Source organism: Terrapene carolina, unplaced genomic scaffold (genome assembly GCF_002925995.2).
Source record: "Terrapene carolina triunguis isolate 2854851 unplaced genomic scaffold, T_m_triunguis-2.0 Scaffold35098, whole genome shotgun sequence".
In the NCBI taxonomy this organism is placed as follows: Eukaryota; Metazoa; Chordata; order Testudines; family Emydidae; genus Terrapene; species Terrapene triunguis.
In genome coordinates this window covers 13891899-13913882 of record NW_020699449.1, presented here as the reverse complement: position 1 = coordinate 13913882, position 21984 = coordinate 13891899, and the positions used below count along the sequence as shown (strand labels likewise).

Genomic DNA, 21984 nt, shown 5'->3' with positions numbered 1-21984 from the left:
CCAGGGAAATGTCAGCCGCTGGGCCAGGGCTCTTTTCTAAGCGGGTTGCATGACAAAGGCTGCCTTGCTGAGACAGGCAAGGCAGGAGCTCCGCAGGAAGCACTGACCTGCTCGATGAGCTCGTCCTCGTGCAGCAGGTAGAGCTTAGAAATGTTGTACTGTTCTTCCAAGGCCAGGGCGAAGTGCTCAATGCTCTGGATGGAGAGCTTCTCTTTCAAGGTGAGGATTATGTCCTGCCAATGGAAGACACAAGGGACAATCTGCTTTCAGGCATTTTAAATACAACAGCCGGGCATCACTAGGATACGTAACGGGATTGGATGTTAATGAAGAGGCTCTAGATTCCAGCATGCTAACGACAGCTCTGCAAGGTAATCATGGACTTTTCAGCTGGAAGGGCTGCATTTGAGATCAGAGAGACTCCCTTCCCGGACGCTCCCTCCCGCTGCCATGGCACAGTGGTGATGGTTTTCCCACAACCCATTATAGACCAGATGGGGCGACAGGCTCATTTTACTACCACCGTTTGGATACTTCCTTTGACAGGCTCTTTGGGAGCTTGGCATCTTCGCCAGCTCTTCAAGGATGATTTAGTTGGGGTTGGTCCTGCTTTGAGCAGGGGTTGGACTAGATGACCTCTGAGGTCTCTCGCAACCCTAATCTTCTATGATTCTTCTATGATTCTAAGTCTAAATTCTCATGGTACCCAATCCAGGCCATTAACCCTGTCTCTTCTCTCGCTCCAAGGTTCCTCATTAGTTCCTTCTGGACTTCTAGTTTCCTGACCCCTCTATACCTCCCTTATCCCTTTGCCTCTGCCCTTCCAGCCGGCCTGATTTCAGCAACCCTCCTTTGGGTGAATGGCAGCATGAACAGCAATCACTCTCCCACGCTTATTGCTCCACTGCCCTGCTGAAGGTGAAGTCCCAATGCGTTCCCAGGCCTGCCTGCAGATCTTCCATACCTGCTGTACCGCTAGAGTTTATCCTAAGCAATTTTAAAACCTAACGGCTTCATTTGCGAACTGCTGAGCACCTGCAGCTCTATGTCAACCTAGGTGTTGAGCAGGTCCAAAAAAATTGGGCTGTGAAAGCCCAGAGCCTATTTCCATTCTCCACTCCCTGCTCCCCAAATCCGGTAAGCTTTGTATCTACCCATCGGGGGTCCATGTTCTCTAGATCGTCTCGGAGAATCAATTCCTGGTATATTTTTACCTTTTGTGAAGTAGCACAGATTAAATGGAGGAATAATGGTAGCCAACCAAGCCACAATACCTTCACCGTCGTGGTGGTGTCAAATTTGAAAGCCTTCGTCTGTCCATTTTCCAAGTACACCTTGAGAACATTCGGCACGCACAGAAGAGCATTCCCCTGCACAACAAAACAAACTGGGAGGTCAAGTGTCAGCACCGTAGGTCAAGGGTTTTTGGTATTCTGGGACTGCATCAAGGGCTCATCTTTGGTAATGCAACAAATACAGATTTAAATGCAAAACTTTCTCCACCTTGAAATAAAGCCCCATTCACGACATGTTAGCATTATATCTTGCTATGAGACAAAGGACAAAAGAGGCATCAAGTGACAAATTCACCCCGATAAAAATCCCACTCAAATCAGTGGGTCCCACCAAAAATGAATTTGGTCCAGTTCCTATTGCGGGACCGAAGAATGATGATTTATTACAGAGAAAGGTAACACATTTATGCTACTGTCATCGAGCCAAGTTTTGTTGGTCTCACATTAGTAGCCTCAAGAGGCCAGACCCTCAGCTGGGTAAATCCCAGGGGGGGAGGGATAGCTCAGTTGTTTGAGCATTAGCCTGCTAAACCCAAGGTTGTGAGTTCAATCCTTGAGGGAGCCATTTAGGGAACTGGGGTAAAAATCTGTCTGGGGATTAGTCCTGCTTTGAGCAGGGGGTTGGACTAGATGACCTCCTGAGGTCCCTTCCAACCCTGATGGTCTATAATTCTCTGATTAAATCAAACCTATTGGGTTACATATCTCCATTGATTTCAGTGAAACGATGCCAGTTTATACCAGATGAGGATCTAACCCAAAGTGTCCGGTGAGGCTGCTGGCAGAAATAAGACGTTGCTGTTGTTTTGTAACATCAGCTCACAAGTCATCTTGGAATCTATATACAGAGCTTGGGGACAAATTAAAAACCACACGTTGTTGCTGACGCTACATTCAACATGTGTAATGATTATGTTCCACCTTTAGCAATTATTGTAGGCTCTCTTTCTGCTAGTCCAGCCAAGTTGATAATTTTAGTCTTTCTTGGCAGAATCTTGTAGACTATTTAAAAATTAATTCTAAAAATGTAGGCCCAGCTCCTCAACTGGCGCAAACAGTCATTGCTCCATTGACTACAGAGGCACTACACCGATTTACGCCAGTTTAGGATTTGGTCTACAGCGTCCAAATCTACCTAAAATATGTACTGATGTTCACCCTTGCATGACCTGTCTTCCCACACAGAGCTCTGCTCTGAGGATATAACCCAAATCTACCCTGGAAAATGAAGGCTTGAAAGCTTTTGGTCTCATCAATAATTCCTGTTCTAGAACTGGAGTTTCAGATTTCAGCTGCATAAGGGAGCGTTTGGGCTCTTTCCAAATGGGGTTTAGCTCAGTTAGCAACCTTCCATTAAGAGGACAATGACGGTACCGGTCCTGAAGCAGAAGGCTAGGCAGTTGTTGGAATTACACTAATCGTTATGGATGCTCTTTCATCCCAGTTTCTATCTGAAAGGAGTGGCAACTTTTGGATGGAAATGTAGAAGGGATAGATCTGCTGTAGGGAGAGCTGCTTTTCAGGCAAGCAGAAACATACCATACACATTTTGGTTTTGTTGCTATTTTACTGCAGAGCCTGGTTTAGTTTTGAAGTGCGTCTCACTGCACCATTGTTTTGCTCACCACAGAGGATGCAACCGTATTTTGCCTCTGCACCTCTCAGGAAACTACTGGCTTAGTTGTCATTTAAATGACAAGGTTAACGGCTGAGGAAGTCATGGATTCTCCTGCCATCTATCTCCAAAATGACTCCACAGAAAGCAGGGGCTGCAGCTTCACAGCTGGGAATGCCTCTTCAGGAAGCCCATTGCTGGCATTGTCAAAACAAATCTTGCACTAATTGCAATGCAAGCTGGATGTCCCTAAGATTTATGACCAGGAGTTTGCACATGATTAAGTGTGTACCGCACCGGGATGCTTTCCTGAACCGGGATCCTGCTCTGGTTAGATCTGACCCTTTCCTCAGTGGTAGCAGAAACCACAGCACATCTGGCAACAGCTGGCAGGAAGGATAGTGTCTGGAGAGTCCTAGGTAACTGGCAGCCTTATTGGTGGGGAGAATTTTCTCCTGTCCAATGGGCCAGCAGAGTATGAACATCTCTTTATGAGGGACCTCGGGGAACAGGCAGTTGGGATGCTAGGGATTTAAACAGCAGTTTGAGGTGCTCAAAGGCCAGCATGCTGGCAATGTGTGCCCAGGGTCCTGCCCAACTGGCCGGAAATGCCCAGCGGGCAGCCAGAGTTGTAGAGGGATTGATTCTCCAGCAGCGTCTTTGTGCCAAGGGAGACAGGACCAGGTGCCCTCAGAGTTCGCACAAGGGTTCAACACCTGAGGCAAGGGGGTGGTGGGGGTGTCTGGCCGAGCCCCCTCCCGGGAGCCAGTGCTGTACTCTGCTGAGCCAGATCCGCTCGGCACGGGAGGAAATGGGACACAAGGGCAGCCACTCTGGAAAAGGAGAAAGGGCCTGGCTGGGGTGGGGCACTTCAGACACACTTCTTCGTTCTGAAGGGAAAAGGGAGAGAAGCCAGTTTCAAACTTGGGGCCACAAAAAATGGTCCTTTCGCTAACCTGCTTGTGACAAATTTAAGAAGAACTATTTAACAGATTTTTCTGAAACATGACATGATTTCCCTTTAACAGCCAGGAATGGCCCCCCAAGCGTTCCAACTCGGTATCCTTTTCTGCCACATTTCCCTGGCCTGAGCTGCAGACAGATGGCGATACAGACATGCTGCATACTCGGTACGTATCGAGTTGCCTGAAATTGTACAGTTTCTGAACGTTGTTGTACGACTGAGCTACCCAAGTGCGTTTCATATTTCAAGCCAGGCTAGGACGACTGTATACTTCTGTAAATGAAATATCAGGAAGGCAGACGTCTGAGTCCGGCAGACATCTTAGGACTGGTCCACACTGAGAATTTACATCAGCATAACTACTTGTCTCGGGGGTGTGAAAAATCCCACCCCCCCAGAGATGTAGCTATACTGCCCTAACCCCAGTGTAGACAGTGCTAGGTGGAAGGCAGAATTCTTCCATGGGCCATCCTACCGCCTCTGGGGGATGTGGACTACGTACGCCGACGGGAGACCCCCTCCCATAGGCAGAGGTAGCGTCAACACTGAAGCACTAGGCTGCTGTAGCCGTCTAAACGTAGACATATCCTTAGGCAAGTTACAGCAGAGCTACAAAACACAATTCAGTTACATCAGGTCACTTGTCAACACACCTTTAAGGAAACATATGATGCCAAATTCAATAGACGATACAACTCATTAAACTTGATCGCGGTTGCCACGGGACAGGAGGAGGTACCGAGGTTACTTCCTCAGCATGGAAGAACTACGGGAATCAGCACCCGTTTCCAGTGCATTCAAGGTAGCAACATACAGTAACCTGAATCCTGGGCCTTTCCTTGGCCACTCGCGGTGTAGACAAACGACCAAACACAACAAAGGGAATGCCAGGTCGAACGAGCTCACTCTATTCTGTAATTCGGCAGCATCTGCGCCATCCTAACTGCGCTCCATGTGCTCGCCCATTTAGCTCAACGTAGTTCGAGCCGGCCAGCACCGCCCCTGAGCAGCTCTTGTGAACGATTTCATACAGCACCGCACCGACCTGAGTGTGTCCGTTCACCAGCACCTCCTCGGCAAACCGCACTTTGACGGGGTTCGTTTTCAGCCGCGCCCTCTTCTCGGCCGTAAGAAATGACGACTTAGGACCACCCTGAAAAACAACAGCGCTGCGTTTGTAATGTGACCTGCCGCTGCTGAGCGTGAGAACAAGACACACGTGCTGGAGGTCTCCATGACCCGGAACAGGGGTTCGCAGTCCTTTGGGGAACCCGGGCCAGTCTAACCAGTGGAAACACCCAGGGCTGCCAGCCAGTGCCCGTTGACTCCCATGTCACTGGTCATGCTGCACCCTGCAATTGAATTTGGGCTGCCCCCTAATCCAGGCTCACCCTGCGGGGCATCCAGGGTCTCCCATAGAGGCTCATCCTTAAAGCACTGGGCGCCAGGAAGGGGGTTTTTATAAGGCTGGTGTTACTGGCACACTGAGAAGTGACTGGCAACCACTGATCTAGAAAGGTTTTGTCAAAGGTGTCACATGACCACAAAGATGTCCTGTTACTCGACAACAGCCAATCAGCAGACTGTAAATTGACATAGGTTTTAGATAGTTGCATACATTTAGGAACACGCCCACAGCGGTGCATACGTATCCATGTTCCAGATATTCTGTAGCCAAGCCCCAGGGTGAGGCGGTTGTTTGTGCTTATGGAGAGCCTAGCGAGCTGGTTAGGTGCCACATATGATCTCTGATAAACAATTCACTTGCAGGCTGAATCACCAGTACTGACCTTATTTACTTTCACATGGTGACAATTCCTAAAAGCACTGGAGTGTGTGAAAGGGGGGCGTAATCTGTTAGCATCCCTCTAACTGATCTGATCTGGCATAGCAATCTCTCAGGATGCTGCTATGTTCCTATGAGACTCCCACTACATGTAAGTGCTTTACAGAATGATCTTGTTTATTGGAGAAAAGCTATTCACATTTAGGGGAGAAAAGTCTCTTCTCCAAGTGAACAAGGTAATTCTCTATCCCGATGGGACCTGTATAGCGTCCTGCCAGGGAACGAGAACAGACACACTGCAGGGTGCATCTGTGGAGGCCCAGAGACCTGCACCATCACTTCTAGCGTGCCTAGGGCAAGCGAAAGACGAGGCCCCAGCAGAGCTGTTACGTAGCTGGTGATCGGGGGCAGTACCTCTCCGCTCAGTAGGCAGCAGGCCTTTTAGGGGCGAGTGCCTGCCCCAACTAGCCAACGCTGATCTTGGGTATTTGCAGGAGTCCTTAAAGTGACCTGCAAAGGAAAAACAAAAATGGGTTTGTGCCTTAGTTGCCTCTTTCTGATGCGTGAAGGCCTGCGAGACCTTTCCCGTCCCTTTCTCCGCACTTCTCTCTTTCAAAAAGGGATTATTTCCCTTTGCTTGGTTTTACAAGTTAAGCGCTCAGGTCTTGTCTGCCCCATTTTTCTTGCAAGACGCCACAGCCAGTCAAAGCCCTGGAAGATTAACTGAGCGGGGAGTGACTGTGTACTCAGCCTGCTTAATGCCTGTGTAACAACCACCCGAGAAACACGGGGGAGAAAAAAGTCTGATAAAAGACTCCGTCCCCATCACATCTTCAGGAAAGGCCCGAGAAACCTCACATTCGGAGTCTGAGAGCTCTAGGGACGATGCCAGCAAATCCAGGGAAAAGGAGACCTGACACACTTTATACTTCTAAGATTCTTTTAAAAACATAACCTCCACCCCCCAAACGCTTCAGGCCATCTTCATACATCATCGGAAGCCATAAAAGGCACAATCCCAATTTTGTCCTTGCTTTGCAGCTCTGCTTTAGTACGTCTGTCAATCGATCCTGGGAGGCAGTCCGTCCTTCCAGATTTCCTCATAATAAACGAATCCGCCATAAGCGCAAAGGTTCTAACAGAACACTTCAGTTCTCTTCCTAAGGCCTGGGTACTACACAGCTTCAGCCTTAATGGAAGGAGGAAGACACAGTGCGTGAGAGCCAACTTCCTGATTCGGGGCTGGGGGGGAGGGGGAGGCGTGAGTCACAGAACCACCCCGTAGAAGGGGAAAACAAGGTAGGAGGTTTAGCAGCTGAACGTAGCGAGATCTGAGATTGGCCAGACAACCAACGGCAACATGCACTTCAGGAATTCACTTTTCCAAGGAGACGTCTCCTTAGGCTGCGATGGACGATCACGCAGCGCCCGGACAGCAAGGACTAACCTTTAAATTGAACCAATAGGTTCAAAAAAAGCAGCTTGACCACCGCGATAGCTTTAAAGTAGCATTCAGTGACAGGGCACCTGGCCACAGGGTCCCACTATGGAGCTCCCTGATTGCACAGCCGAGCACTCGCTGCAGGACAGCAGGACCTCCCCTGGCAGTCAGGGACTGGGACGTAGCAAGAAGAGAAGATCACGTCCCAGGGAGATCTGAGTTTAGGCTTAACCCAGGTGTAAAAAAAAAAAAAAAAAAATCAGGCTCATCTCAGAAGTGCCAGGATCTTCAGACAGACATTTTTCTCTGCCCCCTGGACGCAGGGAGATCGCAAGACCTTGGCAGCCTTTTCTGGTTCAGGAACGTTACTGCGAGCGCACAAGTGCCGGCTTGCCATTCAAGACAACAAACACGGCCCCAGCTCCTAACTCCAGGACAAGCACATGGAGCGTCAGCTCTAAGGCACTCCCGCGTCCCCTGCACCAGCTCTCTCCAACACACGTCTCCGTGGCTCTTGGGGCCCTGCAGGGGGTGGGCACAGCAGCATCCCGCCCCCAAAATCCACGTGACTCCCCAGTGCACGTTAATGCTGCCCTGGGACCCCGTCACCTGCGTGGGAGCTCTGGGGCAGTCGCTGGGAGAGAGCCCATGACGTCCCAGCCCCGTTGCCAAGGAGCCAGGAAATCGGACTGCGGGGATTCAGCAGCAACGCGGAGGCCTGTGGCTCTCTGCAGAGGGGCCCTTACCTCTGGCAGCTCTCCTGAGGCCAGCAGGGCTGGGGGATGATCCCCCAACACTGCCCCCAAACAGAAGAACTGTGAGGAAATGCTGCTGGAATAACTCACCCAGGGCAGCCCCAGGCCCCAAAGAGGTGCGTGTAGAGCTGTGTGCGCTGGAATGAGTAACAGCTCTTTTGATATACCACTCAACACTACACACCCAGCCTCGCTGTGCTCTGAAACGGGCCAGTCATTCTCGAGGCGCCCCTGTACGTTCCCCCACTTGTGGGCCCAGCCCTGTTACCCATCCTAGGGCCAACGTCCTGTTGCAAAGGAGCAGTGCTAGTGAAAGGGTTAGAGAAATTCAATTTACCGAAGTGCATCGCAGAACAGTAAGAAGGAGAGAGTCTTCGGGTTCCCTGTAATAGACAAATACAATTAGCCGAGCATAGCAGTAAGCAAAACACTGCCTTCAGACTAAGAACCAATTCCAGTAATGTATAGCATATACTGCCCCCTGCATGTTTCTGTTTTACCAGCTCTCGGGGCGGGAGGGAGGAGCACTGGCTTGGCAATGGTCACAGAGAAGGCTGATGGGGTTTCCACTCTGTTCCACCCAGCGCAGGCTACCTTAAATAGAAAGATGCTTTCGCTGCTAGGAGTAGAGCTGGTTGAAAAACGTTGGGTGGAAGAGTTTTCCGTCAGATTGGAAGATGGAGTTTCGCCAAAACTGAAAAGTTCTGGGAATGTGTCAACTTTGACAAAACTGTAACTTTCTCGTTTCGTTGTGACAATTTAGAAACGTTCCGTTTCAGGAAGGTAAAAACATTTCATCTTGACTTTGTTTTGATCAATTTCATTTGGACTTTGATTTATATTAAATCGAATCTATCACATATGCATTAAATATAGTAAATTATATTGAATATTTTACATATTATAAAGTTTGGACATTATCAAAATGAAACATTTCCATGGTCCGGAATCAACGTTTTTGGGAATTTTTGTTCCATGGGAAATTTCAGCTTTTTGTTTCAATTTGGAACAATTTTTCACCCCCCCAAATGTCAATTTCTCATGGAACAGAAATTCTGTTTTCTGACCAGCTCTGTTGAGGAAATTACGTTAACATTAGCTGGCATGCCAGCGACATTGACCATTAATGAGTTTTTAAAATCAAGAGTGTAACCCACGCCCGCTCAGTGTGGAGCCCTGTCCCCCTCTAGTGGTGGCTGGGCCACAGAGAAAGGTTGATGAGCCTGTTTTACAGCCTTGGTTAACCCGTAACTAGTCCTCCAGTGTGGGCGGCAGTGGCGGCAGCAGCAGTTCATATTGGGGGGAGGGATAGCTCAGTGGTTTGAGCATTAGCCTGCTAAACCCAGGGTTGTGAGTTCAATCCTGGAGGGGGCCATTTAGGGATCTGGGGTAAAAATCTGTCTGGGGATTGGTCCTGCTTTGACCAGGGGGTTGGACTAGATGACCCTCTGAGGTCCCTTCCAACCCTGATATTCTAGGATTGTATGATCATATTTCTAGAACCAGAGGCCCCACGTTCAGTCTCTGCAGCCAACGAGCCGCCCAGACAGGAGCACCAAGCAGTTTCCACAGCCACAGGCAACGGTGACTATACGGGGGATACCTTAACACATTCACTCTTCACAGAGTGACGGTGTGACTGCATGCAGCAGAACGAGGCTCTGATCTGGGGGGGGCTGGGTTCAGCACTATCCTAACCCTCATAACATGAGAGAGAGATTCGCGGGAAACGAGCGTTTCTCTTGCACAGCTGTGTTCAGACTCACAGAGAAACAGCCCTCTCTTGTGGCTGATGCACTCGCTATGAAACGACCGGTGGGATTTCCACTGTGACAAGCCAGGGCTGCGATTGCTGCCAGGCAGCCGCGGGTTTGGCGTTCTAGAGCTTCGCTCTTAAATCTCCATCTGCCCTTTTGGTTTCCAGGAGCGGGCAGTACCATCCACAGGATCCTACCTTAACAGATCAGCTGCCTGCTCAATAGAAATGTCCTCCACAGCTTCGTTGTTTATCGTGAGGATATGATCGCCGGGCAGCAGCTTCCCGTCGGCTGTGCTTCCTAGCAGAGATCAGCAGCTGGTCAGCTACTTGCTCAGAACAGCTTCCCTATGGCTTGTGCAGATCACAACTGTAGGCACTGCTATTCAGTGGAGCATCTACATTTGGTTTTCCAGCCCCAGATGGTGAGAACAAACTCTCTCTCCATCCCCCCCACAACTGAAGACTTACGCTACTGACTGGGTTGAGTGGTGACTCAAAACGGAGTCACCACTCAACCCAGTCAATAGCCCCAACTACAGTTAACAGCCAGAGTTAATAACCCTAGTAACCCATTCACAATGGTCCCTTCTGGTCTCAGGGTCTATGACTTGCCGCAGAAATCAAAGGGTCTAATCCAAAGCCCACTGATGTCAGCAGAACAGCTCCCAGTGACTTCTGGGGGCTTTGGCTCAGGCCCAGAACATGCATGTGCATTGCAGAGGAACCAGGGGAAGGGAGCTAACATGGGGTGGCGCTGACAGCAGGGTGGGTGGGGTGGGAGAGAGGTCACCTGAGGAAAGGGGTGGCAAAGGAAGGATTGGAGGTGCGGCATGGATTTGTGAGGGCAACGCAGGGAGGTAGAGATGGGGCACAGGCAGAGGAGGGGAATGCAGACGGATGGGGGAAGGAGATGTGGCAGGGATAGATGGGAGGGGTAAGAGTCATGGAGCGGCACAGCCTGGGGCACGATCAGCGAGGTGAAGAGGAACAAACGCTATTAAAACAAACCCAGCTTGGTGCCACCGGTGTCAAACCCAGCTCTGCGCCCAGGGTGGTTGGACACCAGGCTCCATGAAAGCTGGGACTATGTTCCCATGTGGCTTCCTCCGGCTTCAGGGGGGATGCTAAAGGTAGGGGCTCACTCACCCTTCCCAGCCCTTCTTGGCTGCTCTTGGTTGAGGCCTCTGGAGGAGGGGGACTCAGGGAGGCCCGGTGACAGTGACTCCTACACCCAACTTTGTTCAGTTGGACGAACTACCCAGCCCCTGACAAAGGCTGATCCAGCACCCAGGGCTGGAAGGATCCATCGGAGACCGTGCCTGGGATATCAGGGGAATGCCAGCAGGAGAAGGAGCAGGGCTGGGCTGGGAAAAATGGTGGAGGGAAGCATTAGTGAAAAGCGGTGTGGCCGCGACAAGGCCCTTCCCCATGAACACTGGACGAGAGCGGGAAGGGTGGGAGAGGTGAAAGAAAGGATGAAGAAGGGCATTCCACTGATTCACCCTCAAAGCAAACCCAGCAGGACCCAGTGCACCCAGTCTGTTTAGATTTAAGAAGTATTTCTTACGATTGTACATGAGTCACAGTTAAACTTAGGAGAACTCCAAACTTGCTAAGGTCTGCAGGGCACCAAATAACCTTAACTCTGCCCTCTGATGACACCACGCAAGGGCCACAGAATTATGACTACGGCATTTGTGGGCCCATATTAGATGAAACAGTTTTAAAGACACTGTTTGTTCCCCCCTGAGGATGGCACTCCAGGGCAAAATAAAGCTATGTGGGTGCTGCAGCTGTGTATTTCCAGCCCTTAACAAGCATAGATTTTTTTTTAAGTTTCGCTTGAACCCTGAATTCACTATGCCTGTGGTTAAGGATAATTCTAGCACCCTGTCAATGAATCTGCTTCAAAGTACTGAACTATAGATGGTTTAAGGTGAGAAATTACTAATTCAGCTAGTCCAAGCAGCGGATTAGCAGAACATGCTCCTGAATCACTGGTTTGAAGTGGGAGAGACCTCTCTCCGCAGAACCAGACTGTTCCGTAGTAAGCTCTGCCAAGGGGCAGAGGGTTTGGTGTACGGGTGCTGGGTAGCGTTAGTGGCCTCCCAGAGACACGTCAGACTGGATAATCTGGTTGTCCCTCCTGGCTTTAAACTCTCTGACTCTAGGAAGCATGAGGCTACACATTCGGAGCTCTCCTGGGAACACCGCTTCTACCACCATTATAAAGAGAGAAAGGCTAGAGCCAAAGCCCACTAAGTCCTGGAAAAGTTCAGATCCAGATCCAAGCTTCTCATCTCAGGCCAGTTCCTTGCTAGAAATGGACATAACCCGATCAGCCTTATTGAGGGGTGCGTCAGCGTGGAATCCTGCCAGCTGTTCACGGCCCCCAGGCAGCTTCCCCCAGGCACGTATGCCGGGGTGGGGGCAGGAGGGGAAAGGACGATTCCTACCTGCAGCAACTGATGTGATAGTAGGAGGAGGGTTGGGTGAAATCTCAAAGCCATAGTGACCGAGAAGCAAATCCTTGTGTACGGTGACTGTGAGCTTCACCCGCGTTACTGGCTGATTAAGGCCGTCAGATGGGACATCCACTACTGAAGATCTGCCCCTGAGCATTTGGATAAGGGGGAAAGAAAAAGCTGAGGATTAGCAGACATTGACGCACTGATGATTTCTACGAGGACATGGAACCCTGTCCATGCGGTTACCGCCGCTTTTTTAAAATGCGGTGGGGCTTTTACAAATATTGAACACGTGCAAGAGGAATTGAAAATAAACATCATCCCGGACTGAGAATAATGGTGCCCCCGAAGCAGAAGCAGTCCTGTCTCAGACTGGCTCACACCTCTCCTCCAAGGAAAGCCCAAGAAAACAGACTTGCCCGGTAGCCTGTCCTACCCCTTGCTAGATCCATCTCCCTGTCAGACCAGGCCCCATGGCTGATCACACAGCAGTGTCCTACAGAGAGAGGGGAGGCAACCATGTCTCAAACTGTTTAGGGCTATACGGGTCAAAGACAACATCTGAAACGCCACCCCGAATCCAGCTGGAGCCAGTGCAGACTGCTGAGTGCTGGTGTGACATGCTCTCGCCACGAAGCATCGCTTACTAAGTGGATTCACATTCCGAAGATGCGTTAGGCCAGGTCAACGCTACGAACTTCTCCAGCATACCTGTGTCTGGCGTGATCCCTGCCCGACAGAGCTATGCTGGCAGGAGCCCTAGGGTACATGCAGGGCCGCCCAGAGGATTCAGGGGGCCTGGGGCAGAGCGGGGGAGCGGACATAGAAAAAGGCGCCACCCGCTGCGGCGCTTGTACTCACCGGGCGGCGCGCCGAGTCTGCGGCGGCTGCGGGTCCTTCACTCGCTCCGAGTCTGCGGCGGCGGCGGGTCCTTCATTCGCTCTGAGTCTTCGGCGGTGGCGGCGGGTCCTTCACTTGCTCCGCGTCTTTGGCAGCACTGAAGACCCGCCGCCGAAGTGTCACCAAAGACCCGGAGCAAGTGAAGGGCCCGCCGCCGAAGTGCCGCCGAAGACCCGGACCGCCACTGGGTGAGTAGCCAGGGAAGGGATTCTCGGGGCAAATTGCCCCACTTGCCCCCTCCCCCCCCGGGTGGCCCTGGGTACATGAAGTTACAAAAAGAGTCCTCCTGCTAGTACAGCTTATTTTGTTCAGGGAACTGGTATAAACTAGACCAGCAAAAGCACGTCTTTGCTGGTATAAGCTGCATCTCCGCTAGGGAGTATAGCTCCACTGGCAAACTCTTTCTTGTGTAGACAAAGCCCCAATCTTAAAAGGGCCTGGAGGGATGCCCCGTGCAGGATGCACCACCAAAGCCTGGCCTGGGGGTGACCAAGGTGTGCCTACGGGTAGCAAAGTCCATGTCCGAACCCAAAGGGTGCACGCCCCTCACCCAGGAGAGATGGAAACAACAACGCGACCTTGGCCACTGCCTCCACCCAAGCACCCGGGAGTAAGTGGGGACCTAGCACAGAGCCAAGGGCAAAGCTGAGTCACGTGCCACAGGTGCTCTGATCTCTCCTGGGGCCGCTTTGCCCACTTTGCCAGTGTTGCTGGTCTGATCTGGGACGAGCCCTGGCCATCCGGCCAGCCCCCAGGTCCGTGGCTCAGTCACTGGCGAGGGTGTTTCTGTGTGCTAGCTGGCTCTGATGAGATGGAGCCAGTGAACGGGCTGACATTAGCATACCGAGCGAACCACAGCTCCCATCGCCTCGTCAGCCTTCCTGGCACATGCAGAGCATGGTGTTGGGGAGTGAGCCCTCAAGACAAACGAACGGCCTTCTGGGTCCTCTTCCAAAATAGGAATGGGGCTACTCAAGACTGAGTCCTAGCTCTGCTGGGGCTGCAGATGTGCCAGTGAAGCTTTGTGCCTGGAAGGCACTGATGGATCTCAGACAGTCCGTCAGGAAAGCTGCTCTTCATCCATCGCCAGGAGACCAGAGGTGTGACACTACACCCCATACTCATCATAGTGGTATGATTATGACATAATTATGATGCATTTTGTACAAGAGGTGTCATGTGAGGTGTCATTGGAAAAGTTATGATTTGCCGAATACGATTATCCTATTTGTAGGCATGGATCATTTTGGTATCTGAAGTTATGAATATTGACTGTGTGTCTGTATTTCCAATGTGCCTACTCTGGGTAACCCCCAAAACTAGCCTATCAAGTACAACAATGAAGAAGCTGGACAGTGCTGATGGCCCATCAGTAGGGCCCTATCGAATTCACGGCCATGAAAAATGCGTCACAGACCGTGAAATCTGGTCTTTTGTGTGCTTTTACCTATGCTATTCAGATTGAATGGAGGAGACCAGCGTTTCTCAAATTGGGGGGGCCTCACCCAAAAGGGAGTTGCAGTAGGGTCGCCAGGTTATTTTAGGGGGACCGTGGTATTGACAACCTTACTTCTGTGCTGCTGCCTTCACAGCTGGGCAGCCGGAGAGCAGCAGCTATTGGCCAGGCGCCCAACTCTGAAGGCAGCGCCCCGCTGGCAGCAGCACAGATATAAGGGTGGCAATACCATACCATGCCATCCTTACTTCTGCGCTGCAGCCTTCAGAGCTGGGCAGCTGGAGAGTGGCGGCTGCTGACCGAGGGCCCAGCTCTGAAGGCTGCAGTGAAGAAATAAGGGGGCAATACCATACCATGCCTCCCTTACTTCTGCGCTGCTGCTGGCGGTGGCTCTGCCTTCAGAGCTGGGCTCCCGGCCAGCAACTGCCGCTCTCCAGCTGCTGAACTCTGAAGGCAGCACTGCCGCCAGCAGCAGCGCAGAAATAAGGGTAGCAGTACTGCACCCCCCCATAATAACCTTATGACCCCTCTCCCCGACAACTCCTTTTTGGGTCAGGACCCTTACAATTACATCACCGTGAAATTTCAGATTTAAATATCTGAAATTTACAATTTTTAAAATCCTATGGTTGTGAAATTGACCAAAATGGACCTTGAATTTGGTAGGGCCCTACCCATCAGCAAAGCCAATGGCCCATGGAAGAGCTTAGCCTTCCTGTGAACATTTCAGCCAGCCTATGAGTAATGGCTGCTACGACTCAGCAAGGCATGCAAGGGCATGTGACCAGACCACAGGACACCAAACTCCATTTTGATACCTGTATTTTTCCACAGACTAGACTGGGAACTGAGCTTGGAACAAAGGGTTCCCGCCATATGGAAAAGCTATACAAGGAGGGGAGTGACACCATCTCTTGGCCTCACTCCCCACACAAGAGAACTCCTGGAAACACCTGAGGAACAAAGACTGAACTGGGGGAAGTGCTGGTCCCAGGCTAAAGGGATTTCCAGCCTGTGTACGGAAACTTGGTGGGCTGCTTGTATCATCAGTCAGGGTGAGAAATTGCTAATTCAAACCCTATCTATCTAGTATGTTAGTCTTTGCGTTTTTGTTTATTTGCTAGGTAATCTGCTTTGATCTGTTTGCTATCACTTAAAATCTCTCTCTCTGTCGTTAATAAACTTGTTTTATGTTTTATCTTAACCAGTGTGTTTTGTGTGAAGTGTCTGGGAAAAATCGCAGTTCTGTAAACAAAGGCTGTTGCATATCTTCCCCACATCAAGGGGAAAGCGAACTATATTAATGAGCTTGCATTGTACAAATCCCTGTGCAGTGCAAGATGGTATAATACTGGGTTTATACTTCAGCAAGGGCGCAAGGCTGGGGAGCTAGAAAATTAGCTGTTGTCTTCTGTCTGTCCTTGAGTGGCTTAGGTAAAGCACTCAGGTAGCTCAATTGGGTGTGTGGCACCACCTGCTGTCCTGTTGGGTGAGAACAGGGTCTGGAGAGGCTGGCTGAATCACCAGCAGAGCAGAGAGAGAGAGACCAGCCCAGCTATATAGTTAGGGGGGCAAAGCGGTTCCCACGGCTCCCAGACTGCACCCCGGGGATGACAACCCATCACAAGAGGTACGTCCTAAAGAGGCTTGCTATGCACATGGCAGCGCATACTTTGTCTGGAGGGTGGCAGCGACCAATACAGATGGAAGGGAAAGCTTGGGAGGAACCTTCTCAGCCATCTATGTCCAGGAGCTGTGTCTCAGTCACTCCCTTTTCCTGGTTCTCCTCCTCCCCTAGCAGGAGAATCCCATCCGGGGAGCAAGGGCCTCCCGGCTCCTGGTGAGTAGAGGCCCCAGTTCAGCCCTGCCAGCCAGAGAAAACTCTGGGGAATGGGAGCCATTTCAGACCCGTGCCTCTAGCCACTCACACCCTGCTCCACACCAGGGGTGGCAGGAACCAGACATACTAAGCAGGGGTCTCAGCTCTGGCCCAGCTCCAGACCCTCCCAGTCGGCCCGCTCAGCTGTGGCTGTTTGCTCTGCGGCTGGCTCAGCTCTAGGCCAGTGAGTGAAGGAACCCCCGTCCCCGGAGCCGACACAGAACATCCCCTCCATCCACCTAGTGGTGGGGAAAGGGAGGAGGAACTAAGGGGACCCACGTGCAAGAGGGACTTGGGGGTGGATGAGGGAAGGAGATTTACAAGGGGGCACTAGGCTCAGGCCACCTGCTGAACAGCTGTTGGATGGAAACTATTTGTGGCCACTAGCGACGTGGGTCAGATTGGAAGCAGTGATCTAGAAGACAGACGCTCGAGGTCCCAGCCACAGGCCCTGCAGCCATCCTGTTCTGCCCTGAACACAGGCTGGAGAGGGGGTCTTAGGCAAAATGGTCTGGAAGATTAGCTTCAGTTAAATACTCTACTACATTCCCTAATGCATCCCGCTGCATGCGTAACTGCAGCAGGGATACATGCTGGGGAGAGCTTCCAGAAGTCATTCTGCGCAGTCTGATTGGACGGTGCCCATCCCAGCGCGGCCGAGAGATCCAGAATACGCCCTCCGCTCCCTGCACGCACCACCTGACAACCTCATTCCCTATCAAACGGGCAGAGTTTTGCTGATGGCTCCCTGTCGAGTGGTGTGGGAGTAGCGGAGAGAGTGAAACCCAGGGAGCTAGAGCAGATTTTCCAGACAGGAAGGATACACTATGTCTTTTCAAATAATACTTAATGGACAAGCTATAATAGCGTTAAGTGACATCGCATGGTTTATCGGTCCATTGCTGCACATTCCATGAGGCCTGGGACTATGGAGACAGAACAAATTCTGTTCTGTTTTAATGCTGTATTAGTACGGTAAGTGTGGAATTTTAAGATAAGATTCCTCCCCTCGGGTGTAGGGCATTTAAAACTAGACAGGCCAAAGAGCTGGAAAAATGTAATGCAAGGAGCAGTTCTGCCTTGCTAAGGGATTGAGAGAGCCTAACAGATTTCTTCTTATCTTGATGGCATTCAGTCCGATAGGGTATACCCAACATCGGAATGACCTCTTACGTCAAATGTTGGGTATGTTACACATTATGGCACGACTAATCTAGAAAACAAATTCCTTTAAAAGGCAGAATACACCCGTGGTTATTGTAATTTTATAGCACTCAGACGTGCCAGGTGGTTTACAGACAGAGGAGAGACAGGGCCCGTGACCCAAGAGCTGGGCACATTTTTCTGCTGAAACTTTTTTGGGAGAAAAATACAGATCGACACAGAAACGTTTTGCGAATGTGTCTCTGGTTCACCAATGTTTGTGTCAAATCCTCTCTGCCCCCCCAAATTCTGAAAAGTCAAAACATTTTGGTTTGAAATAACTTGGTTTTCAAATTTCCATCAATGTTATTAAAAACATTAAAAAATGCTCATAATTCGAAATGAAGCATTTTGTTTCAGAGCAAATCAAACATTTAGTTTGACCCCAAATGCCTTTGTTTTTCAGCTTTTTGATTCACCGAAAATCCCTAAACATTTTCATTTTCAGTTTGACCCAAAACAATTCCCCCCCCGCCCAATTTGTCAGTAAACCAAAAAATCCATTATTGGCTCATCTCTATTAATAATCTCATGTTAGATGTGACACATCATGTTAGCAGCTAGGGAACATATAAGAAAGCTCAGGTGAGAGCAAAGAAGCTATAGGCCAGGCTGCTCACTGCGTACAATGCTACTGCACATCAGTCAGAGTGCCATCATCTGACCCTAAAATAACACAGAAATGGCACACAGCAAAGAGAAATAGAAACCAGTTGATACAGGGCCAAACCTGGCCACCCGCATTCCAGGCTGGGTAGTTCATTATTCCACACATAATCCTACCAATTACAGTGAGATGGACTGTGTAGCAAGGCGCTACCCACCGTGTAAATGTAGCATCTGGCCCACAGTAATTAGCTTTGGGCTGCTTAAAAATGTAATGCATGTTACGTTCTAGAACATATGGAATTCATGTTTCCCGAAAGGAACAAAGGGAGGGGTCAGACCCGAGGTCTCAGACCTTCCCTAACTTTCTGGAAACCAGTTTGTTCAGCATCCGAATAGTAAAGATCCTGTGCATGAAAATGTATTTACCTGGATATGCTATCCCGAGATCGACGGAGCCATCTTGCTACCATTTGTTCTATTCTACGGGCTTTGCGTGTTTGGAATAAGTTAGTCTCCAGATCTTCCATTTACCTGAAGAAGACAGAGGTTATTACACACTTAGGGACATGGGAATCACCAGACTGGATCAGACCAGCGGTCCAGTGCCTGTCTCGGACAAAAGCCAGTACCAGATGCAACAAACCCTGCTCTAGACAGTTATGGGATTACCTTCCCATACAGGGAGGTGTACCCCTAGGCCCAGGCTGCTAGTGGAGCCCTGAAGCATGAGTGTCGACATCCCTTCTACAACGCAGGGACGTTTCTTGTAAAGGCATTTCCATTGAACGGGCCAGAACCTGGGAACTGTTGCACAGAACCTGGGGTCGGGTGTTCCAGCCAGCTGCAGGGGAATCAGGGGCATGGGCTGCACGTTTGGCCATGTACGGCGCTGACCAAGTCACCCCGTGCACAATGTGTGCTACTAGCAGGAACAATTTGCACAGGGGTCTGTCGGAATGCAGGAAGCTTAGCCTAGCGCATCTCATGTGCGCCCCTTCTTGAGTCACATATTCTGGGAGGCAGGATTTGGCCCTATGCAGTTGCTCACTCCCATGGTTTTATCACAAATCTCATCTCCCCTGGATTCGTGTGACTACACGAGACTCTCAACTTTCATTTTGTTTTAAATTAAGTTTCTAGCCCTCATTGTTGCAGAGAAAAGCTAGAGAACACAAAGCCCCAGTGCCTCCAATACCAGCCGGTAACAATAAAAAAGACCCAGCCTTTATTATTTTTCAAAGCTCATGATCTTGGGAGACCCCAACTCACTTTCCGAATGCTTGGGGTTGAGAATACTGCTCATGTATTTTTAAACAGAGGTATTATGCAGTCTATGCTCAAAATGTGACCTACTTGATAATGTAGGGACACATGGAAAGAGATCAATTACTTTGTATGAACCCACAAATTGGTGCCGTAGATCGGTGGTTTTCAACCTTTTTTCATTTGCAGATCCCTAAAAAATTTCGAATGGAGGTGTGGACCCCTTGGGATATCTTAGACATAGTCTGCGGACCCCAGGGGTCCACTGGCCACAGGTTGAAAACTGCCCTAGATAAAACAAAGTGTTACCAAGGGCTGGTCTACACTGGGGGGGCGGGGGGCGATATAAGATACGCAACTTCAGCTACGAGAATAGCGTAGCTGAAGTCGACGTATCTTATTTCGACTTTCCTCATGGCGCGGGATCGATGGCCGCGGCTCCCCCGTTGACTCCGCTTCCGCCTCTCGCCCTGGTGGAGTTCCAGAGTCGACGGGAAGCGCGGCGGGGACCGATTTATCGCATCTAGATGAGACGCGATAAATCGATCCCCAATAGATCGATCGCTACCTGCCGATCCGGCGGGTAGCGTGGACGTACCCCAAGAGAAAGAGTTAATATATCTAGAACTTCCTACCATTCTATCCCCTGCACCTTGTGTGAATTTTATTAGTACAGTTATTGGGTGCCATCTGCGGCACTAGTGCCTCATTACAGAAACTAATTCTGGCTAGTCACTGTCTAAATCTTCTCTGGTATCAGCAATCATGATGTGCAAAAATAGAATCATGATTTCAGTGCCCTGAAGCAGCGCCATGTCCCAGTTCTGGAAGAGCGCTCCCCCATCTCTGTAGCAATGACTCCACATTATTACAATTTTAGGTACCTGCAAATCCACATTCTAAATTTTAAGTTCAGTCAACGCTCCTGTGAGCTGCAGAAATATGTAGGTCCAACCTGACAACAGCTTTAACAGTTTATGTTCAAAGAAATCCTGATACATAGGCAGCAACGCTGGGAAGGATGTGCCCACCTGGCCAGGGGGTGCAGGGGAACACCCTTCTGGTTATTCTTCATCGTTGGCTGGGCTTTTGCCTTTGACCACCTGATTGTGCTGGTCATTACCCCCCTCGACTTCAGCTAGTGCTAAGGAGAAGGGAGTCATTCTTCAGGCTGGAGGAATGTTTCCAGCTGGATGAGGAGGTTCCAGCTATCTTGGGGAGAGGAATGTCCACTGCAGAGAGCAGCCACATGCCCGGTCTGTGACAGAATTTTGTCTCATTTTAAATATGTATACTGGCTGGGTAGCCATAGGAATTCTACAGAGATTAACAGCTACACAAGGAACAGGATTGGCAAGCTCATTCACACTGGGAGGAATGGTGTTAAAACTGGTGGCTGAAAACTAAATTCTATACTAATAATTAATTAGATTGATGTCTGCTAATCCTTGGACTACAGAAGTAAATTTGGTTAGATTAATCTCTCTGAATGACTAACATAAAATCTCATTGTAGTGAGGGGGCATGGCCTCCCTTTGAGACTGACAGGAAGGGACCACCACCCGCCCCCTGGTGGGCAGAACCAGGAAGGCCACACCCACCCCACCAGAAGCAGAGAGGCGGGACAGGAACAGGAAGTACAAAAGGCGGGCCCGACAGCTCAGTTGCGCTGGAGCTGCTGAGGGAGAAAGACACTTCTTCACGGCTGCCAGAGTGGGACGCCGAGGAGGACCTCAGCTGCCCCGAGGACTTGCCTGAGCTTCCAGAGAGTCCCGCCATTACCGACACCGAGGAGCTGCTGGGACTACCGTTGGTGGTGTACCCTGGGGAGATGGAGGATGACCCTGGATCTAGGTACATCCCGAGGGGAGGGGAAGAAGTGGCCCAGGGACAGCTGACTGTAGTCTGGCTGCCTGAACCCAGGTCAGTGTGTTGTGGCTGGATCCCTGCTGACCCAGTGGCAGAATGCTCCGCCACTGTTAGGGCTCTGGACTAGCACTTGGTGGAGTAGGGTGGGCCCAGGTCCCCCTACCACTCCATCCCTGGGATGGCAGCCTCCCCGCCTTAGGTCAGGAGGCCTGCGTTAGTCTACCGTCCACCAGAGCTAGGACACTAGATCCTGTACTGCTCTTCCCTGCCTGAGGGCTGGAGCTTGGTGCCCCGCCATAGGATCTGGGCCCTAGACTATTCACTGCTCTGCCCTGCCTGAAGGCCAGAGCCCCCTAGCCTATTGGGTACTCTGCCTTGCCTGAGGCCTGGGCTCCTAGACTATTTACTGCCCTCCCTGCTTGAGGGCCAGAGCCCTTTAGACTGTTTGGGGCTCTACCCTGCCTGAGGGCTTCTGCCCAACCCAGCTCAGAGGGCCTGGGCGCCAAAGATAGCTAATCCCCACCCCCTTTTCCAGACTGCCTTTTGTGGAACAAGACAGTGAGGGGGTGTGGCCTCCCTCCAAGACTGACAGGGAGGGACGGCCACGCACTCTTACTCTCATCCAAACCATTCTAGTCAAATCACTGAACACTGGTATTCTGGGCGTGGAAGCTTTCGAACAAGAATGACTAACCTCGAAAGACAATGCTAACCCTCTAGAT

General features: G+C 50.6%; 1 protein-coding gene across 1 annotated transcript in view; it reads right to left on the bottom strand.

Annotated features, from left to right (window-relative positions):
• LOC112111161 (FERM and PDZ domain-containing protein 1) overlaps positions 1-18619 on the bottom strand; it is a 29258-nt gene extending 10639 nt beyond the window's left edge. Inside the window, exons 1-7 of the mRNA XM_026646483.1 lie at positions 18557-18619; positions 12072-12229; positions 9811-9913; positions 8194-8239; positions 4920-5027; positions 1275-1370; positions 108-233 (exon numbers count right to left, since the gene is read on the bottom strand). Coding sequence (XP_026502268.1) covers positions 108-233; positions 1275-1370; positions 4920-5027; positions 8194-8239; positions 9811-9913; positions 12072-12229; positions 18557-18600 — 681 coding nt within the window. The 5' untranslated portion in view covers positions 18601-18619. The remainder of the gene's footprint in view (positions 1-107; positions 234-1274; positions 1371-4919; positions 5028-8193; positions 8240-9810; positions 9914-12071; positions 12230-18556) is intronic.
• Between the last annotated feature and the right edge of the window lie 3365 nt (positions 18620-21984).